At 44.2% G+C, this 21514-nt stretch overlaps 1 protein-coding gene across 6 annotated transcripts in view; it reads left to right on the forward strand.

Annotated features, from left to right (window-relative positions):
• Window positions 1-21514, forward strand: part of PDE10A (phosphodiesterase 10A) — a 938782-nt gene that overhangs the window by 636858 nt on the left and 280410 nt on the right. For all 6 annotated transcript variants that reach the window (XM_075596713.1, XM_075596710.1, XM_075596711.1 and 3 more), the window contains 4 exons: window positions 3158-3300; window positions 4646-4738; window positions 15012-15198; window positions 16038-16180. In XM_075596713.1, coding sequence (XP_075452828.1) covers window positions 3158-3300; window positions 4646-4738; window positions 15012-15198; window positions 16038-16180 — 566 coding nt within the window. The remainder of the gene's footprint in view (window positions 1-3157; window positions 3301-4645; window positions 4739-15011; window positions 15199-16037; window positions 16181-21514) is intronic.

The raw sequence follows: 21514 nt of genomic DNA on the forward strand, positions 1-21514 counted from the left end.
ATGCCAATTCTTTCCCACATTCTTTAATCCTTCTATACTTGATGTACACCTTTTAAAACCTTTTAAAAATGTAGACTTCATTGTGAGCAAATAATAAATTCGTGTTTTTGTAAGTACTTGCAAGTTCTTGGATGGTGATTTGTGTACACATGTGATACTTAGCATGGTTCATCTTTCACACAGGTAATCATTCAGGAAAAATTCATTAGGGTATCAAATCCATCTGACAACTCTCCATTAAGGGCAAAACAATTTTACTTGCCGGTACAAAAACTTGAGTTTATATCAGGAAATGACTTATAACCACTTATTGCTTGTGGGGAAAATGGAAGGAAAAGCTGATACTTGCACACCTGATTTCTGCCGCTTCAGTCAGCCGGTGACGCCATGCATAACTTTAGCCACAAAAACCTCATAAAATCCGAAGATTTATACTGCCACAGACACACACAGGGATTACTGAAAGTTAGAAGGTTCCACTATGAGCCCTTGCGTTCGCATTCTTACGAATAAGAAAACCGGTGCAGCTGCCCATAGGTTCATGCTTCTTTCCATAGTAATTTATTGCAAACAAACTTTTTTACCTTGGGTGGCGTGTTTTTCACTGGGACTTGCATGTGTTCTCACTTGGACTTGCATGTGTTTTTTCATTAGTCAACAAAATATATTTATTTTGTCTCTTTTTGTTCTCTGTATCCATTCTTTATTATTTTTGTCTGCAGACACACAACCTCTAACGGCAAATTTTTAGAACTTTGGTCTCCCATTATTCTCCTGCTACAGTAAACAGCGCAAACTGATTGCGTACAACTCCTGTTGAATTGACAATGTACAATTCTCCTGATACAATAATCAAATTTAATTGATCATGTCCAATTCTTTTGTTATGTTATTGATAAAGCAAAGTAAACATACAATCAAGGAAAAGTCATGACAATCTTGAAAACAATCCCTTAAGCATACAAACACTCCCATTCATCACCAAAACTTTTAACGGGACTCTCACCTTAGTCCCTAACAAAACATTACAACTCTAATACTTTAAAATTTGATACAGGAGCAGATATTAATAAACTCATTTGAAACTGCTAGGTAGAATATTCGGATAAACAAAGTTATCCCATCAGGTGCATCAGAAACAGCATAGTAGCTGCTGCGTTTATATACTCAATTTCACAGAATACATGACGGCATGGAATGTCATAAATGCATATGTACGATCTCTCAGCAACTGGCCCAGCTCTGGGCACCAACGTGTTGCATACACTCACGATTCAGTAGATTTGAATGCCGTGACTTGATCCTCCAAACCTTCAGTGTTGCACCGCCAACCCTCCCGCAACTGCAATGTCGCGTAGGGCGGTCACGTGACTGTCGGTGATGTCATCCAGAAGCAGCAGCTACCCGACGTGCTGTCCAGCAGGGAAATACAGGGAACTCCTCCAACAGGAAGCAAAACGGAGCACAGCCGTGAAGCAGACGAGGGTAACAAGGGTGGTGACTAAAAAGCTTTATTAGACAAAAGTGTGCAGCTGATGGATCCTCTGACGCATTTCAGCCCTCAGGCCTTTGACAAAGGCCTGAGGGCTGAAACGCGTCAGAGGATCCATCAGCTGCACACTTTTGTCTAATAAAGCTTTTTAGTCACCACCCTCGTTACCCTCGTCTGCTTTACGGCTGTGCTTCGAAACTGCTAGGTAACCCTTCCAAACCTGGCTCTCTACACATCACTCAAAACAATTTTAAACTCAGGCTTTCCTCAAAAGGTGCCTTTTACCTTGATTCTTATGAGCGCTCAGGTTTGAGTGACCGAGGAGTAATTTTTTCAGGTGCTCAGCTTCCGGTATATTTGGGTCCCTGTTCGGAGCGCCATCTATGAAAAGCGTGAATAAAGAAAACACATCTGAGGATTATGACAGAATAACAAATTAGTTTATTTTGCATACATGTGCACACATAGAAGGAAGTTTCAAAATAAAACTTCCCCATCAAAATATTGGCCTACAAGCCCTATTTATACCAAAATACTAAGCTCACGCCCCCTTTTATGACGTGGAGTGTGCGTCATTACATAAGTGTATAAGATAAACAAAATATGAATATGAGAACATTGAGTTAATAACATAACTGTAAGATTCATACTAAAAATGAATTGACTCAGCTAAAATGTATTATACAAGCCAGTGACCTGTTCTCTATATACGTGATTTCTGGGAAAGGGTGTATTTGACCATGAGATCCTCCCCCTGAATGTGAGATGTGCCTGTTATCTATGTTTTATTTTCATAACAGTTCTCCCATCTCCAAGGTCTTGTGGTTAGCTGAAAGGCCTATTATCACTAAAACTTAGGAGCAGAAGAAAGAAGAAAAAAATGTCTTTTAAACCTAACTTTTCATACCAACACTTATGCAGACAATAGACAATATGGATGACAATATAAGGCACCTAAGATGGATGCTGACTAAAAATGGCTGCTCAGATCCTAGTGCTGTTTACGTCAGACCACCCCCCCCCCATAATGTACTTTTTTCTCAACTTTGTCAGCCTAGTTTTGTGAAAATACTGACTTGCATAGTAAATTGCATTTAGAGAAAAGATGTTCATTATCATAGTTGATGCATCTTGATTCCCCAAAAATCTGCTTTTTGAATATGACAAAGATATATTTTTAAGTATATTAAATCTGACCCCTAGAAGTTGTCTGATATGAAGTATATATGACTAAGAAAACTAGTTTTGTCACGGACAAGTAAATATTGAAATAGACCAGTTACAGTATTAAAACTTCTCAAATAAGCATGCATTTTTTTAGATTCAATTATTGCCCAAATTGACAGGGTTTTATTATTATGCATTTCTTCATAGTGGGTATTTTTTGTAAATAAGCTTTCTTTGGATGCAAATAAAAATGAATTGACCGTACTTTATATACACAATTTTTGCATGCAATGGCAAAAGCCGTCAATGCACATTAAGATATTAAAACATTGTGACGAGATACAATTTTATTGTATCCTCTGTGAACACTGCACAAGCATTTTTCCGTTAAAAATAGTACTACAATACAGCATTATTTAAAAGAGTGAATAGAATTGTCAACATGAGATTCATTTGTTTCTCTTGTGCCGTCATAATTATCATGTCTGTTCTAAACAGATATATGCAAAGAACCTGGTGAATGCAGACCGCTGTGCACTCTTCCAGGTTGACCACAAGAACAAAGAGTTGTATTCCGATCTTTTTGATATTGGTGAAGAGGATGGGGGTAAACCTGTTTTCCAGAAGACCAAAGAAATCAGGTGAGAAATCACAGAACGTAGAAACTAAATGATACTTATTGTGAATCCACATTACACACAATTTAAATATGATTTAAATAAAAACTATAATAAACATAATCATACAATTATTGGGTGTGTTTTACACCATAACCTTTGCAACAAAATAAAACACACCTTTTATTTTTTAATACAATATTTCTAATTTCTTCTAATGTACTGAAGCACTTGTTAAATATGAAGTAAAGCTACTCAGCACTACTAAAGAAGATTTTAGTCTTATTCGTTTGAATGGAACTGGACTTTTCTCCACCACTAGGAAGTGGCTTTACGGGATATAAAATACGGATAAAATTTGGATAGCTGAGTGTTCTGACAGGAAAATATTTATTTAAGAGATTGATTCGGATTGTCGTTTTCTGCCACTTGTACACACATGAATAATACCAACACCAATTTTTAGTCAAATACAATTTATTAATCACTTAGATTTGTGTATACTCAGCATTTTGCAGCAGTCAGGATACCGCACAATATCAATCAGGGGACTCCCACCATTTCAGAGATAAAATGCCTAGTACTGCACCGACACACTTTATTCGAGCAAATACCCAGTATGTACCTGGCAGATACCTGGAATGCGCCGCTCCTCACCTCTGACAAGCCCCGTTGCGTTTGCCTTCCCAGCCTGGGTTCATGCCTGGCTGACGGGCGGCTGATCTGTTAAATGATAATGATTAGGATTTAATAGGCTGCAATGCTTCGCGTGTCTACCAGATGGCATAAATTCATGAATTGTAATGCAGTATATATATATATATATATACTGTGCAGTATTGCAGCCAGCGGGAATAAAATGCTTCAATCCCTGCCTCTAAAATACCTCAATGCACTCGGGCAGAAAACAGTCACAAACCTCAATACACCCGGGTATACCCGAATTCGTGGGACTAGCCGAGCTCGAATAAAGTGTGTCGCCAGTGTAGTTGTATTTCTGTGATCACTTTTGTCCTGCGTGCAGAGCTGAGCACACTCCCGGTCAGCCGCTAATGAAGGTCTGTTAATTTTATGTGCTGGACAAACCTATCAGGAAACAGATTCAGATAGCAAGCCAAGGGGTCAGCTAGGGAAACTGGGGAGGCCAACTAGACTAGCGCTTCTCATAAAAAGTTATTTTCAACATCAACATCTGTTCACAGCAAGAGTAACTTCTTTCAGCATCATAGACATTTTAGTAAACGACAAAAAGTTAACCCAATAAACACCTAGGCCATCAGAAACACAACGCACCTCCATTTTCATTACACTGAGGAAGTCTTTGATAACTGGAATGCTATAGTGTTTAACATTGTTTTCTTTTATGCAGATTCTCCATTGAAAAAGGTATAGCTGGCCAGGTTGCAAGAACAGGTGAAGTCCTTAACATTCCTGATGCCTATGCAGATCCACGCTTTAATAGGTAATGAAAATGTGTTGTTTTTAATGCACAGGTCATTACCAACTTTATTTTTTCAATTAGATTTGTGACTCCCCCCCCCCCCGCCCCCTTTTTTCACTTAATTTAGTTGGTATATATACACCAATGTATTATGTTGCAGTCAAGGAAAAATATATCCCATTATAAAATGTGTTAACAGTATGATCTCAAGATAGTAGAATAAACCCACTGACTTATGGAGAGCCACTTCGAACCAAGATGTACTGTATAATAGAAAGTAGATTTTCTACTCTGAGTCAACAGCTAACTCTTCAGTTCATCGCTTACCTTATGGAAGTAGGACTGTTAGACTAGAGGCAGAGCAGTAGCTTGGTACTGTATGTTGATCTATTGCTGGTCACACTCATACGATTAGTGTACAGTTGATCTATTTCATTTGTCAAGGCTTATTAAAAATAGTAGCTAATGCGACATCGGTGATGTCACTGGGTATGGATGTCTAACAAAAGAGCTCTAGGGACCCTCTCGCATAGAATGAGAATATAACCAGTTTTCTCTAATAATTTGCAATCTATTCCGACCCCCCAGTCACCAGAACTGACTGATGATGTCTAACAAAGTGGAAAAAAACGACCACACAGGATGTCTCCCGATTCTTTGGGGGAAGTCAGCGCGAAACGGGGTGGGTGCTGGAGGCCAAGATGAAGCGTGCGGCACATACGCCCCCCCCCGGTCAGGACCATGACCACGTGGGTGTGGAGGGGGAAGAAGTAACCAGACAATATTTAGGAGACCTTTTCACCAAGTTGCACCAATCATTTCAAGTAGATCTCGAAAATGCTGTGAGCGAATTTAAACAAGAAATAAATGCCCTCATTCATAGGACAATGGAACTCGAAACTAAGTTGGAAGAGTCCCTCCAGCTAAAGGCCGCAGCTGATGATGAAATCATAAGGCTGGGACACAAAATAAATCTCAAGGAGGGTCAAGAAGATCAGGAAAATAGGTAGCGGAGACAACGTATCAAAATAAAGAATATTCCTGAGTTTGTTCCACCCCCCCCCCCCCGAAAATCTCCACATCTATCTAAACAAACCTCTTAACAGCGATTGGCCCAGCCTTACAAGAAAGTTAGCTTGAAATGGATCCAGTACATAGTCCTCTAGGCCCCAGATCAGAGAACCCCAAAAGAAGGAGAGATATAATTGTGCAACTACATCACTACTCTACAAAGGAAAAAATTATAGTTTGCTGTAGAGAGAAGGGAGAAATCCTTTTTGAAAATGAGTCATTGCAGATCTTTAACATTTTCTCCAAGACAACAATTACCAGAAGACATGAACGAAAACCTTTTACTTTGCTTCTAAAAGAGAAAGGCACCCGCTATTGATGGGGTTTCCCGTTTAAATTGATAGTTCTAAAGAACGGAAAGCAACTAAACCTCATATATCCAGAAAAAATCAGGAGCTTGGCTCCGTGCCTCGCTAAAATACATTGATAGCAAAAACCTGACAAAACCATTCCTTCAACGGAGCATTTTACTAGCAAAGCCCCGCACTATCCTGCAATGTCAAGGAAAGCACCCAAAATAACCAAAAAAAAGGGGCTACCGGAGTATTTCGACCGAGCCGGATCGCGCGCTGCAGGGGGAGAAATGGCGCCACATTCGAATGCCGGTTCAGAGACGGAGCCGGACGGGGAGGGAGAGGAGAGAGACAACCCGGTATTGCGCCCGTTAAGACAGAGCGACCTGGATAAACTCTACAATAACCTAAAAGTGTTGCTGCAAGCGGAGCTGAAAGACATAAAGAAAGAGGTTACTGGGCTGGGGGAAAGGACAAGCGTCCTCGAAAATAAAGTGGATCAATCAATCAAAGCCATAAAAAGGCAGGATCGCAAATATAACAGCCTTCAAGAACAATTAAATGAGCTGAGGGACCGCCAAGAGGACGCAGAAAATAGGGACAGGCGGAATAACCTCCGAATTAGGGGGGTCCCTGAAACAGTCCTAGACAGTGAAGATTTTGCCCTGAAATGGTTGGAATCTCTGCTCCCTGACACCCCAAAAGAATTCTTAGTCCTGGACAGGTGCCATAGAGCCCTGCGATCCAAGCCTCTAATGCACGAGCAACCACGGGACATTGTGCTCAGAATGCACTACTACCGCTCAAAAGAAGCGGTACTCCACAAAACGAGACCCCTGCCAGTAGTGGAGTATGAGGGCGTACGTATGTCCATTTTTCAGGATTTATCCCCAGAGACTCTAGCTTGCCGAAGGGCCCTGTTACCCATAACCAAGACCTTGAGAGATAAAGGGGTAAGGTACCGTTGGACCTTCCCCTTTGGCCTGCAAGTAACACGAGGCGGCAAAACTGCCACCCTTCGGGGACTGGAAGAAGGGCCGGCTTTCCTCCATAAGCTGGGCCTAGGTGAAGCCCCGGCAGCGGAAGACCCAAATATCGCCCTCCCAGAACCTATCTGGGAACAGCGGGCGAGATCCCCCAGGGAGCAAAGGGGCGCAGCACCAACCTAAAGGGCTCAGTCGAACACTAAAAATAAAAGAGTTCAATGTTCAATGGTTAAAAAGTTCCGTTACTAAAGTTACCTGAGGGCTGGTCCCCGGCCGCGGGGAAGCAGTCACCAAATAAAGAGACTCGCCCCCGAATGAATGAAAGAGGGAAGAACCCCGACATCCCAGCTTCAAGGATCCGGTGATTAAACAACCTGTAATAAAACGGAGTCCCTGTGGAGAAAATCTGAGGCCTACCTTCCAGATGATGGCGTCCCCTGAGACAAGATGGCGATGCAGCAGTAGAAGGCGGGAATCCACGGTAAGCCGCAGGAGCAGGAAGGGAGCGGTGAGCGGGAAGCTGGACCAAGCGCACGCACCTCCGATCTGGTGAGAGACGTCTTCCAAAATGGCCGCCCCCGGATACGCGTCACAGCTGTGCCCCGAAAGGAGCGGCGCCATCTTGGAGGTGGCGGGGGGCTAGATCCCACCGGCGCGGACGGATGACGTCGCCGGAACAAATAAAGACAGCTATAGCCCCATCAAAGCATCCAGAGGGCGCCGGTCGACAGGCGCAGGCGCAAATTAGCCACCCAAACAGCCAGACGCGGGTTCTTTGAATCCTGAAACTTAAAAGGAACAGAAAGGATACGGGAGGAAATTCAGTTTAGCGAAGGCACGGCAGAATCACTAAAGGAGACAGGGGAAAGGCAGTGTTAGCAAGAGAGGTAGGAAAAAAGGACAAAAAGCAAGTAGTTGAGAGGGAACAGGTAGAAGTGGAGATATAGAAGGAGACAAATTTATAAGGAAGAGTAAGGATGTAGACAGGAATCTAAAATGTGAAGGGGATGTAGCAAGTAGAAGGGAAGGGATAGAGGAGAGAATAAGGAAGAGAGCAAGTAGAGAGCTAGAATGAAAGAAGAATAAAGCAGGAGAAGGAAGAGAACCAGAAAGCCTTAGAACTGTGTAAACTAGATAGTGGGAGTGGTGACTGGAAGTAGAGGGTAGGAGGATGTGAAGTAGGAAACGGTAGGTTAATGGGTAAAAGAGGAAGAAACGGGTTAGTAGGTTAAAGATGACAGACTGAGCGGAAAAGGAGAAGGGCTGTAAGGAGCAAGGGGGCACAAGGTTTTATTGATACTCTACAAAGAGGAAAAAAGCCGGGACAGACTCAGGTTTTGCATATTAGTCGTTAGTCGTTAGGTTTATTAATTCAAGTTCAGGAAGAGCGAGGCAGGAGAGGGTGTGAGAGTCCTGCTCCAAGTCTCCGCATGGGCCTCGCACCAGGTTTGAGGGAGGTAGATCTCCTGAGCCCTGGTGAGGTCCTGTGGGCCTGGACGCGAGGGATGGGTGATCTTCATCCCACGTCTCCTCCGGACGGTCGGAGAGGAGTCCAGTTTCCCACAGGCAGTGATCTCGTCGAGGAGGCGACGTCGCCGACACGATGAGAATTCTTCTGTTATCTGTCTTGTTTAGTGTTTGTTGTGTCCCCCCAGGTGTCCCCTCTTGTGCGCCCCCCCCTTGTGTATTCCTACAGATGGTGAAGTGAGGTATTGCAGTTCGAGGAAAAGAGGAGGTCGGGATGCTGGTCCGGAGGCGTCACTCGAAGCCAGACATCGGCAGCAAAGTCATCTCATATTCCTAAATGAGTAAGGAACTTAGGCTATTATCACACAACACTAAGGGATTGAACAGCCCAGCTAAGCGCAGAATAGCCTTCCGAGATTATAGGCGTAAAGGGGCAGAAATTCTGTTTCTACAAGAAACGCACTTCTCTCAAGACAACTACCCCAAATTTCTAGATAGGGACTACCCGACATACTTTTTGTCATCCGCGAGAGTAAAAAAAAAAGGGGTGGCCATACTAATCCACAGAGGAATTTCATTCGTACCCGATAAGACTTTCAAAGATAAAGAAGGTAGATTTCTCATAGTCAGAGGTGCAATCCAAGGGTTCCCAATTACTTTAGCAACAATATATGCCCCTAATGAGACAGCCCCAGGTTTTTTCTCTACCTTCTTCGAGAAGCTCAACAAAGTGGCCAGAGGTAACATCATTGTCGGTGGAGACCTAAATAGGGCACTACGGGAGGACCTTGACAGATGCTCATCCACTAACATTACACACAGACCCGACATACTAACAATTAAAAAAGGACTACGTGACTGCCAACTACTCGACATCTGGAGGGAACAACATCAGAGACTGAGAGAATACACCTTCTACTACCACCCACATGACTCATACAGCAGGATAGATTACTTCCTTGTATCCAACAGAATGGTTCCTGGGGTCTCTCACACTGAGATCCATGATATTTCATGGTCAGACCATGCATCTATAGAGCTGCGGTGCACAGTAATCCCACTAGACAGACCTAGAGCGAACTGGAAACTAAACGAAATCCTACTGAAAATCCCAGCCCTACAGAGGGAAATTGGGGAAAAAATCACACAATACTTTGAGGAGAATGAGGGGAGTGTGGCTACACACTCCACACTGTGGGAGGCCCATAAGGCTACCCTCAGGGGGATCATTATGAATCTGGCCGCTAAACGAAAAAGAGAACGGGAGGGGAAAATTTTGAAGTTAGAGGAACAGCTAGCGGAACTTTCCTCTCTCCACAAAAAAATAAGAATGCCCACACGTTGACCCAAATTCTAGCTACTAAAACTAGTCTTAACCTCCTCCTCTCCGCCCAGGCTGAGAAGGAATTGACCTGGTCTAAACGGAAATTTTACGAAAAAGCTAACAAGCCTGACACACTACTTGCCAACAAGCTAAAAAACAAGCTTCCAAAATATCACATTCACGCAATTCGAAAGCAAAATGGGGACCTTACCTCCATCCCAGCGAACATAGCAGGGGAATTCAAAAAATATTATGAAATATTATACAACGGAGATAAGGTACCCCATAATCCAAAAACAAAGGAGGATTTACGGACTTTCTTAAAAGAGGCACATTTACCCATTTTGAAGAGATGCGAAAGGGAGGCACTCCAGTCGGACTTCACGATGGAGGAACTCTCTGGGGTTATCAAAGCACTAAAACCGGCTAAAGCCCCAGGGCCAGATGGCTTTTCGAATTTATATTACAAGAAATATTTAAAAATACTAGCCCCCCATATGTTAAAGCTATTCAATGAAATCTTAGCAGGGGCCTCTTTCCCAACACAAATGCTCCAAGCCTCAATATCGGTGATCCATAAACCCGGTAAGGACCCGGCAGACTGCAAGAGCTACCGGCCCATTTCACTGATTAACTCGGACCTTAAAATATACTCGAAACTCATAGCCAACAGGGTGGGTAGCGTCCTTCCCGGGTTGATACACACGGATCAAGTAGGATTTATCGGAGGTAGACAAGCGGCAGATAACACCAGGAGAATTATAGATTTGATTGATCTGGCACAAAAAGAAAAAATACATTCCATGGTGTTAAGTCTGGACGCTGAGAAAGCCTTCGATAGAATAGACTGGCCCTACCTTTCGGAAACGTTGAGAGCATTTGGCTTTGAGGGACGCCTCCTGCAGGCCATCCTGGCGTTGTATAAAAATCCAACAGCAAGAGTGAGATATCAAGGCTTCCCCTCAGAACAGTTTGAAATCAAAAGCGGAACACGTCAAGGATGTCCGCTGTCGCCGTTACTGTTCGCCTTATGTATAGAGCCTCTGGCGGCACACATTAGATTTAACCCAGATATCTCTGGTATCCCAGTGGGAGACCAAATGCACAAAGCCGCGCTTTATGCGGACGATGTCATTCTCACAATAACCAAACCTCTCACATCTCTCCCAAATATATTCAACATACTGGGCAAATTTAACCAAATCTCGGGATTCAAGATCAATCAGTCTAAATCGGAAGCCCTCAATATTAATTTACCAAAAGAAGCCGAAAAACTGATTGACCTCAATTTTCAGTTTAAATGGCAACCCTCTGCGATCAAATATTTAGGGGTGTATCTCACAAGGGATTATAAAACTTTGTATAAAGCAAATTTCCCCAAGATCATAAAGACACTGGGAGAGGATCTCCGAACCTGGATGAAGGGGAACATCTCTTGGATTGGGAGGATACATAGCGTGAAAATGAATCTCCTCCCAAAGATGCTATATCTCTTCCAGAGTCTCCCTATCCCATTGGTACAGGCGGACATCCTCTCCCTCCAGTCAAAAATTATGAAATTTATTTGGAATGGGAAAAACCCACGAATTACTAAAGGGATTTTAAAACGTCCCACGCTACGTGGAGGGTTAGCGGTGCCTTGCTTGCAGGCCTACTACAAAGCAGCCCAATTAGGGCAGATTTTCCAATGGCACACTGACCCAAGCCTTCGGAGATGGGTTGAGTTGGAAAAGAAATGTTGTGCACCAATTGAAATCCGAAATTTAATCTGGCTACCCAGAGAATGGGTACGCAAGATGCACAACCCGCTACAGACCATGGTCAATTCGTTAAAAGTCTGGGAGGCCACGAAGCTTAAATGTAACTTGACAACCAAAGCGTCAGTAATGACACCAATAGTGGGCAACCCAGATTTCGCTCCGGGCCTGAATAGCAAAAATGTCTTAATCTGGACTCAGAAGGGATTCTTCCGCCTAAAAGATCTGGAGGGCAAAAGGACCATACAATCATTTGAGCAAATGAAATCCTCTAAGAATATCCCAAACAGCGAATTTTTTAGGTACCTCCAGATCAGGGATTTCTACAACAAAACGCCAATACGACCGTCACGAACAAATTTTGAGCAGCTGTGTTCTAGAGATACGGACACTAGGGGACTCACGTCTAGAATGTACAGGGAAGTGATCTGCCAGAAGTCGCCCAATGACAATAGACTGAGTTACATGAGACATTGGGAAATAGACCTAGGAGAGACTTTAGAGGACGATGACTGGGACAGAATTATCCAGGCGGTGGCAAAAGGCTCAATCTGCACCACATTAAAGGAGAACGCATATAAAGTCCTAATGAGGTGGTACTACACTCCGACGCGCTTAGCGAAATTTGTAAAGGGCTACTCTCCTCTCTGCCCTAAACAGTGTGGGGAGGCAGCAGATCTCCGACATATGCTGTGGTCTTGCACTAAGGTGGCCCCTATTTGGGAACAAATCAGAGATTGGATTCAGCGGATTCTCGATTTGGAGATCCCCCTTGACCCGTGGCTGTTCCAGCTGGGCAGACGGATCAAGGGTCTTTCAAATGCGTCACATAAATTGATCGCGCATTTTGCCACTGCCACGAGGTGTGAGATCGCAGCATTATGGAAACAGCAGGAGGTACCAATTATCCCTAAGATCAAAAATAGAATTTGGTATGTCTGCCGGATGGAACAATTAACGAGTTTAGTTAATGACACCGGCACAAATTTCCTAAAAGTCTGGGATCCATGGTTGACCCAGGTAGACATCCCAGGAGTGGATGCCGCCTCAATTCTGCACTAATTAAACTAGGTGCGTTCTCCTTTATGGGCAGACAAGACAACACGACTTAGAGACGCACAGCTAGCAGACCTTTCGGTAGTCATAGAATTGGGAAAAACAATGATCAGGAGGAATCCTCAGAAGGACCTGTCCCGACTCAATCTCTCAGCAAGGGCCGACAATACTGAAAAGGAGATACAGTATCTACACCCCTACTCCGGAGCCCGGCTACCCACTATCTCCCCCCTCACCTCCCCTCCCCCACCCCTATCCTCTCACCCTGTCCCCTTGTCATGTTCGTCTGGTCCTGTCTGTAAACCGTTAAGTCTGTTCGTCTCCTAGGCGTTATATATATGTTTGACAAATCTGGAAATGTAATAATGGGCTGTGGTACATTGGCTGTATCTGTACTTTCCAATAAAAAATTTGAAGTTAAAAAAAAATAAAAAATCAGGAGCTTTCTTCAAAGCCTAGGAATGTCTCCCTCAGAACAACAGAACTCCTTACCGAAATCCGAGAGGTCCGGATGCCCTACTGGCCCTGCACGTACCTCAAAACGGCTAGCTGGTCAGAGTCAGCAAAGATCCACGGGCAAAGAACAAAAGAAGGTGATCCATCCGCTGACGACTGCCGCTATACTTGTTCTCCGGAATCCTCAAGCGAGATCTCCATTGTCTTCCGACAGGGCCCAATGTCCTCCTTTTCTTTTCCCTCTCCTCGACCACACAGCTACTGTTGACGGGGCTTTCAAGGGGCCTGGGGGGGGGGGGGGGGTTCGGGTTTAGTTCCAGCCACAGCCTTTTTAATATGAAGAACCTGGAGGATCCAGGTGAGCCGTGTGACTCCAGGGAATCATCTCTGCAGGTTTGGTTCCCACTTCCCCCCTCCAAACTCATACAGACCTATATTCTTTCAGGGTGTGAAGGAACTAGTCTACCACTAGATCTGTTACACCTAGATGATATACCTATCATATGGGCCATATAATATCATTTTGTCAATATATTTTGCTCACGTAATTTCCTTCCTTGGTCGGTCGGATTGTTTAATATGTTTTACCCAATCTAGTTTGCCCTTCTTTCCCTTTCTCCCTCTCCCCCTCCCTTCTCCCTCGAACTCCCATCCCCCCCCCTCCCCACCACCCTTCCCCTCCCCCCTCCCCTCTCTGATCACTAAAATATACCTAGGATTTGAAGCAGCAGCTAACACTCCTGACCATAGTTATATGGACAAGTGGGCAAGGGATCTAAATTTGGAAATTGACAGAGAGGACTGGAAAGATATCTGGGAATATGCTGCTAAAACCTTCATATACACAAGGATCAAAGAAATATTTACAAGATTCTGTACTAATGGTATCTCATCCGAAGTAGGTTGAATCAAATTTATCCTGAAACATCCTATCTGTGTTGGAGGGGTTGTGGTGTGAAAGGCAACATGGCCCACATATAGTGGAACTGCCCAGATATCCAAAAATAACTATCCAAGAGATTATAAGAAACACAACAGGGTTAACAATCCCCATCAACCCATGTATTAGCTAAACTAGTGGAGCACATGATTTACTCCTTAAAACATCTGATCTAATTTATTCTAACAGCGGCCAGATGTGCAATCATGGCTAATTGAGGAAACAAGTTCCCCCATCCAGACAAATGGTGGAAAAAAGGATAAATTAAGTAATGTTGATGGAGAAGCTAACTGCTTTTTTGAGACACTCCACTAATAGATTCTACAGAATCTGGGACTCATGGCTGGAGAGTTGAGTTGGGCTAAGATGAGCTAAATAGAGTGATCTAGCCAAGTAGATATGGGTGTTTGGACCGTCTATCAGCCCCCCCCCCCCCACCTCCCCCATCCCCCTAAACAGGAGGGCGAAGGGTGCAGCTCGGGGAGGGATTGGACTAGAATCTGTCAACATTGTATTGAAGCGTGACTATGAAACCATTTGGGACCTGAGTGGACAGGGTGGCGTGTGGTATCAGCCCCTCCTCCCCCTCCCCCCCTTGTTGCTCACTTTACCTTCTCGCATCCAGGTGAAATAAATAAATTGTAATACCAAAGTCAGTCCTATCAAACTATTTTATTTGTATCTATATATGTACAATCTGGTTTGCCTATATACTCTAGTATAATTTTTCACCACTATTATTACTTTTCTATAGTAACAGTATTATTTGTAATATGTTGTAAACCCAATTAAAAATGTTTGAAATTAAGAAAATATTAAATAGTAATATAAAACATGAATATTCTTGAAATTGATAAATGTTCTATATTTTTGTATTCTGTTCTCACATATGCACTTTTTTATGTACTGTACCAACCATACTTGTTTTTTATATCTATTTACAGAGAAATAGACCTTTATACAGGTTACACAACGAAGAACATTTTGTGCATGCCTATTGTGAGTCGAGGAAGTGTTATAGGTGTTGTACAGATGTTGAACAAATTAACTGGAAGTGCCTTCTCTAAAACAGATGAGAACAACTTCAAAATGTTTGCGGTTTTCTGTGCTTTGGCCTTACATTGTGCAAATGTAAGTTGTTCTGGTATACACTTTGAACTAGTTTAAATGGATTTTCACATTGTGTTTAAATACTGTATTTTTGATAATGTGCATGTTTTGCAGGAAAATATTGTAATTAAAAAAACAAATATGTAATCTCATCCTAATTTCATGGGAAAAGGGAAACAGACAAACGTTAATCACCTGAAGTTGCCAAAATAAAAATCTAAAATAATGTACATTTATGCAACTAACTGGTATGACATATTTCCAGTAAAGAAAACAAAATCTCAAAGTCAGGATTCAAGGAAACATTGTCTCAAAACGCACACTGGGTCAAAAATCTCAATGTCCAAAAGACATTTTGCAATTGTATTTATTATAGCAAAGCTAAAGGGTGCACAACATTTCGGGGTGAACAAAGTTTATTTCAATCCTGTGACATTGAAGCGAGCAGGGATTCTCTCACCAACATCTGCAATACAGCACAGGACAACTGAAGACACCATCAATTATAAGTGCCTGTACAACCCATGTGTTTAAAAAAAAAAAAAAAACCTCAATATCGGGCACAGTAAATTTAACTAGTACATATGTAACTATGCATTTAAGCTCATGTATTGTATATATAATAAGATATTGTTGTGTGCACACTAAGTTTGTTTCCTAGATGTGCATAAATCTAACTGTACTTACTACAGAAACTAGATTAAGGGGGGTATTCATTAAACTGCTAAACTTTAGGGGTGATCGGAGCACTATCGCATGGATACGCTCAGTGATTTAGGTTGAATTCTGTGTGAAAGGGCTTTGATCAGCAATATCACAGTTTAATGAATGACCCCCTAAGAGTATTTGTTTTCTCTTAGATGTACCATAGAATTCGCCATTCAGAGTGCATTTACCGTGTAACTTTGGAGAAGTTGTCCTATCATAGCATTTGTACTTTAGAAGAGTGGCAAAGCCTCATGAACTGTATCCTCCCAGCCACCATCTGTAAAGAAATTGAACTGTGAGTAGTATAAACAATTTATAGAAAATTAGATGACTATGGTTGATTTTCACAGAAAAGCATCAAAGTTTCCCAATTCATCATACTAGAAAATATTATTCAATTTTGTTCTCATGCATTTTACAAATATATATATATATATATATATATATATATATATATATATATATATATATATATATATATATATATATATATATATATATATATATATATATATATACTGAGTTAAGTTATGGTGAGTAAAAAAAGTGACAAAAACCCTCCACAGGAAAGCAAATATATAATAGTTATATTTGCATATATATATATTGTGACGTCTCAGTCCCAGCGTCGGATCTTTTGTCCAGATCAAAGGCAGGAAACACTATAGGCTAGGCGGTAATTTTCTCTCCCAACGCTCGGAGCTCCTGGTGTAGGCGAAGTTGCGCCTCGTTTTGCTCTTTTTTTAGCGTCTGATGTAGGGACAGCGCCATCTGCTGTACTAATGCCGCCGTGCTTTCAGTTTGTGACTTTGTCATCTGTAGTAAAACCTCATTATAGGATTTTGCCATCTCCTCTTGGGTCTTTGCCAGTTGCTGCAAACCCCGCATTAAAATTGTAGAATTTTCCGTTTTCTTGTGCTGAAGCGAGGTCAGAAATTCCTCCATTTTCCCTTTTCACTGCCTTGTGGATTGCCCGCATTAAACTCCACCAATTGTGACGTCTCAGTCCCAGCGTTGGATCTTTTGTCCAGATCAAAGGCAGGAAACACTGTATTACTCTAAGCAGGGGTTTATTTACAGGGTATAAAGCAGGTACAGGGTTAACTCATAACACAAAACGGAAATAAAAGACCTAACTCCTTCCAGGAGTACTGACTAATACTGCTTAGTCCCTAACTAGTCGTGGGAGAACTAAACTCTTTTCCCCACTTTACCCAGTATACCTGCAGCAGGTCTCCTTTCAGATCAGTCTACAGCAGCTTCTCTCACCCTGTCTGTATAACTCTCAACAGTGTGTGTCTGGCAGCATGGGGGGGGGGGGGAATCTCTGTATCACTTCCTGACTATGCAGGCTAGGCTAATTTGCTCATTAACTCACAGCTGCACAGACCTGTCCAGAATAATTAACACTATGAGAGCTGTAAAGTCCCACAACTGCCCCACTCTAGCCCCTAGAGGGCAGCGACGGCACCCCCCAGCGAAACACAGTCGTGTGAGCGGCCCGTGCACTATCCCGTGCACCAACATCTTTGTCAGACCTGTCTGACATCCACCGCTTCTTAAAGGTTTTCTTTCATTAGACCTTCTGCCGAGCAATAATAGAGCCCAGCGTAGTGTCCCACTCAGTCATCAGAGCTTCGAGCTCTTCGCCTAGGTCACGCAGATGTTTCTCTGCCTTCTTGCGGCCAGCATGCTCAAACTCCAGGTCCTTCCTCAGGTCTTGAAGCTGTCCTTCTATGCTTCTTTTCTGGCTCAAGGCAGCTGCCAATTCAATTCCTCTCAGGGCCTTCATCTCTTCCCGGTGCATGCTCTGGGTTGTGCCAGCGCATCCTTCAGATTTTGGATCTCTGTAGTTTTTGTCGCTAGGATTGCTGCTGCTTCTGTTTCCCATGCCTCTTTCTCCTGGGAGTACTGATTTTTTGTGATGGAGCAGGCTCTCTGCTTCTCCAGCTCTTTTTGCAGCTTGAGGTTGTCCTCCTTTATACTGTAGCTGTGAGTTGCTGGGACGTGTGTTCAGTTATCTGCTTTAGCTCTAGAAGCTTTTTATCCAACTTCAGTTTTTTAGATTCCAAGGTTTGGACATTTTTAGTTTTTTCGTATTCCGCTTCCAGTGATGCTCTGGTAAGGCTCAGGGTGGCCTTCAGCTCATCATGCTGCTCAGCGGGGACCCACTGGGTACTCAGTCGCTTCTGTAGCACTTGCTGCTTTACTTTACCCAGCTCTGTTTTTAACGTGCAGACCTCTCGCTGAGAAGCTTCTTGCTTGGCGATGAGGCGTTGAACGTCTTCTTGGGATGCCTCATAGAACCGTTTCCAGTCAACAGTCTTTTGGTCTGGCTCACTTGGATTTCTGCTTATGGCGGTATCGGTACCCTTTGTCATGCCAAGGCTAGTAGTCATTCCTGTGACGATTGCGCCAAGCGCTCTGTGTTGTAGTCCACCTCTGGTCTTTTCTGATGCCATGGGGTAACCTTTTCCTGCAGCTTCTGTTGCACACGGAGGTTGTTCATTCCGCGGGGCCACATAGGAGTCCTCATCGTCCTCTTCTGAACTGCAAGAACTGTGCTGAACCGTAGAAACCCAGTGCGCATGATGCCCCACAGAAAAGTTACATTCCATTGGTTCTGTGTTCCGAGGGCAAACTGCAGCCACATGTCCAAGTTCATGGCATCTGTAGCACTCTATATACCTTCCAAAACTGGGTTGGCCTTTTGTCTCCAGTCTACCGGGAACAACGAGACCAGAGTCCCTCTTAGGTGCTGTGGGACTCCCTACTCCTTTACGCAAGTCAGTGAGTCCTTGGGGATTCCTATTCGGTTGAACAGTCTTATCGGACCTCCTGGAGCGAAGGAAGTGAGAACCGGCGCACTCATCTGGACTTGAGCTCTTGGACATCTCTTCGGCAGTCAAGTAACATTCGACTAAAGCGACCACCTGTTCGGCGTCTTTGGGGTCACTCTGGCTCACCCACTTCTGGATGGTGCGGGGGAGACCTCTCAGGAACCGGTCTGTAACGACTCTTTCGACAACTGCAGCGATGGAACATACCTCAGGCTTGAGCCACTTCCTTGCAAAGTGTATAAGGTTATAGAGTTGAGAGCGGGGTGTCTTCTCTAAATCATAACGCCAGGAATGGAACCTTTGAGCCCGAACCGCGAGGGTGACCCCTAGTCGTGCCATAATCTCCGCCTTCAGGTTGTCATAGTCTTTAGCTTGCTCGGGCTCTAAGTCATAATAGGCTTGTTGTGAGTCACCCACCAGGAAGGGAGCAATTATTCCCGCCCACTCCTCTGCGGGCCACCCTTCGCGTACTGCGGTGCGCTCGAAGATTGACAGGTACGCCTCAACGTCATCGTCCATCGTCATTTTCTGAATGAGGTGCGTTTGTACCTGGTGAGCGACCTGTGGGGCCACTCTAGGCTAGGCGGTAATTTTCTCTCCCAACGCTCGGAGCTCCTGGTGTAGGCGAAGTTGCGCCTCGTTTTGCTCTTTTTTTAGCGTCTGATGTAGGGACAGCGCCATCTGCTGTACTAATGCCGCCGTGCTTTCAGTTTGTGACTTTGTCATCTGTAGTAAAACCTCATTATAGGATTTTGCCATCTCCTCTTGGGTCTTTGCCAGTTGCTGCAAACCCCGCATTAAAATTGTAGAATTTTCTGTTTTCTTGTGCTGAAGCGAGGTCAGAAATTCCTCCATTTTCCCTTTTCACTGCCTTGTGGATTGCCCGCGTTAAACTCCACCAATTGTGACATCTCAGTCCCAGCGTTGGATCTTTTGTCCAGATCAAAGGCAGGAAACACTGTATTACTCTAAGCAGGGGTTTATTTACAGGGTATAAAGCAGGTACAGGGTTAACTCATAACACAAAACGGAAATAAAAGACCTAACTCCTTCCAGGAGTACTGACTAATACTGCTTAGTCCCTAACTAGTCGTGGGAGAACTAAACTCTTTTCCCCACTTTACCCAGTATACCTGCAGCAGGTCTCCTTTCAGATCAGTCTACTGTACAGCAGCTTCTCTCACCCTGTCTGTATAACTCTCAACAGTGTGTGTCTGGCAGCATGGGGGAGGGGGAATCTCTGTATCACTTCCTGACTATGCAGGCTAGGCTAATTAGCTCATTAACTCACAGCTGCACAGATCTGTCCAGAATAATTAACACTATGAGAGCTGTAAAGTCCCACAACTGCCCCACTCTGTGCAGCGACGGCACCACAATATATATATATATATATATATATATATATATATATATATATATAGCCATGCATAATAATGGTATATTACTTGCCTCTCTGTTGGCAGTAAGTCCTGGTAAGTACAGGTATGCCAGCAGTAGTTATGGAGGTTTTCCCTCACACCATGGTGAGGTGCCCTATGTATGGAGGGGAGTGGCTGTATGCTCTGAGTCCCTGAATAGTGACATCAGGGATGCGCCTGCCTCCTGAAGTATATAAGGCACAACACAGTTAGTTACAGTTGTGTTCCAACAGCTGTGGAAAGTTGTTGGGAAGTTGTATTGCCTGCATAAGGGATTGTAGGAACACTTTGTGACCCTAGTGAAGTACAGAGGCGACACGTTTTATTTGAACTCGGCTAGTTCCGCAAGCCGAATCCCCTCGGCGTGCCGCACGTCACCGATGCGCGGTCACGCTTCATCGGGTGCCTGCGCCCCCTGCGCGCGTGCCCAGGGCTCCCCGAGAGAGCCCTGGTGTCCCGCGTTGTGGGGGACAGCAGTGGGGGGTTCCGGGGGACCCAGCGGACCCGGAGAGGGGAGGGGGAAGCCCCGATCGGAGGGCCGCTCCTCCGAGGCTTCGGCGCGCGCCCGGGACACCACGGCGCGCGCCCGGTTACTGTCGCGGCCGAGACCAGGTAAATGCTCAAATAAACTTGGCCGCGACAGTAACTAGCGGTCCATGTTGACCAATCAGCCTGTCTAAGCCACTCTGTGTCCAGGGACCTGGCACAGAGAGGATCTCCCTAGGAGAAGAGGGAATCCCACTTCAATTCGGGAGGGCGTACCTGGCGAAGGGACAGCACGGAGAGATGTGCGGCTAGAGCTGGCAGCTGCATGGGGCAGTCTGCTACATCACCGTCTACAATAAAGATGACCTTGTTAACGATACCCCCACTGTGTGAGTGTGAAATTACTCAGCAGTGGATGGCACCACCAAGAAGGAGTTCCTCACCAGGACCATCTCCCTGCGGAAGCACAGATCCTGATGAGGTGGAGGCGCTGCACATGATGTAAGTTGAACTCGCACCCACTACCTCAGCTACCTGTCCTGCTGGAAATCCCCTAATACCATCAAGCGGGAGACTCAGGAGTCCTGTTGCCTACAGGTGCACCACCAAACACAAACACGTAATGGGGGTTGGTTACTAGAGTACCCGGGCCAATGTGAGATTGGGGGGGGGGGGAAACCCGTTACATATATATCATACTTTACCACCAATCCAGATGGTAAAAGAGACGACAGCACTCAGATGTAGAGCAAAGAAACTTGTATTCCAAAGGTAAGGCACAAAAATCCAACGTTTCGATCCGCCAGAGGGATCTTTCTCACCCCCCTTGAGAAAGATCCCTCCGGCGGATCGAAACGTTGGATTTAGTGCTGTCGTCTCTTT

The sequence above is a fragment of the Ascaphus truei genome, chromosome 4 (assembly GCF_040206685.1).
Source record: "Ascaphus truei isolate aAscTru1 chromosome 4, aAscTru1.hap1, whole genome shotgun sequence".
Lineage (NCBI taxonomy): Eukaryota > Metazoa > Chordata > Amphibia > Anura > Ascaphidae > Ascaphus > Ascaphus truei.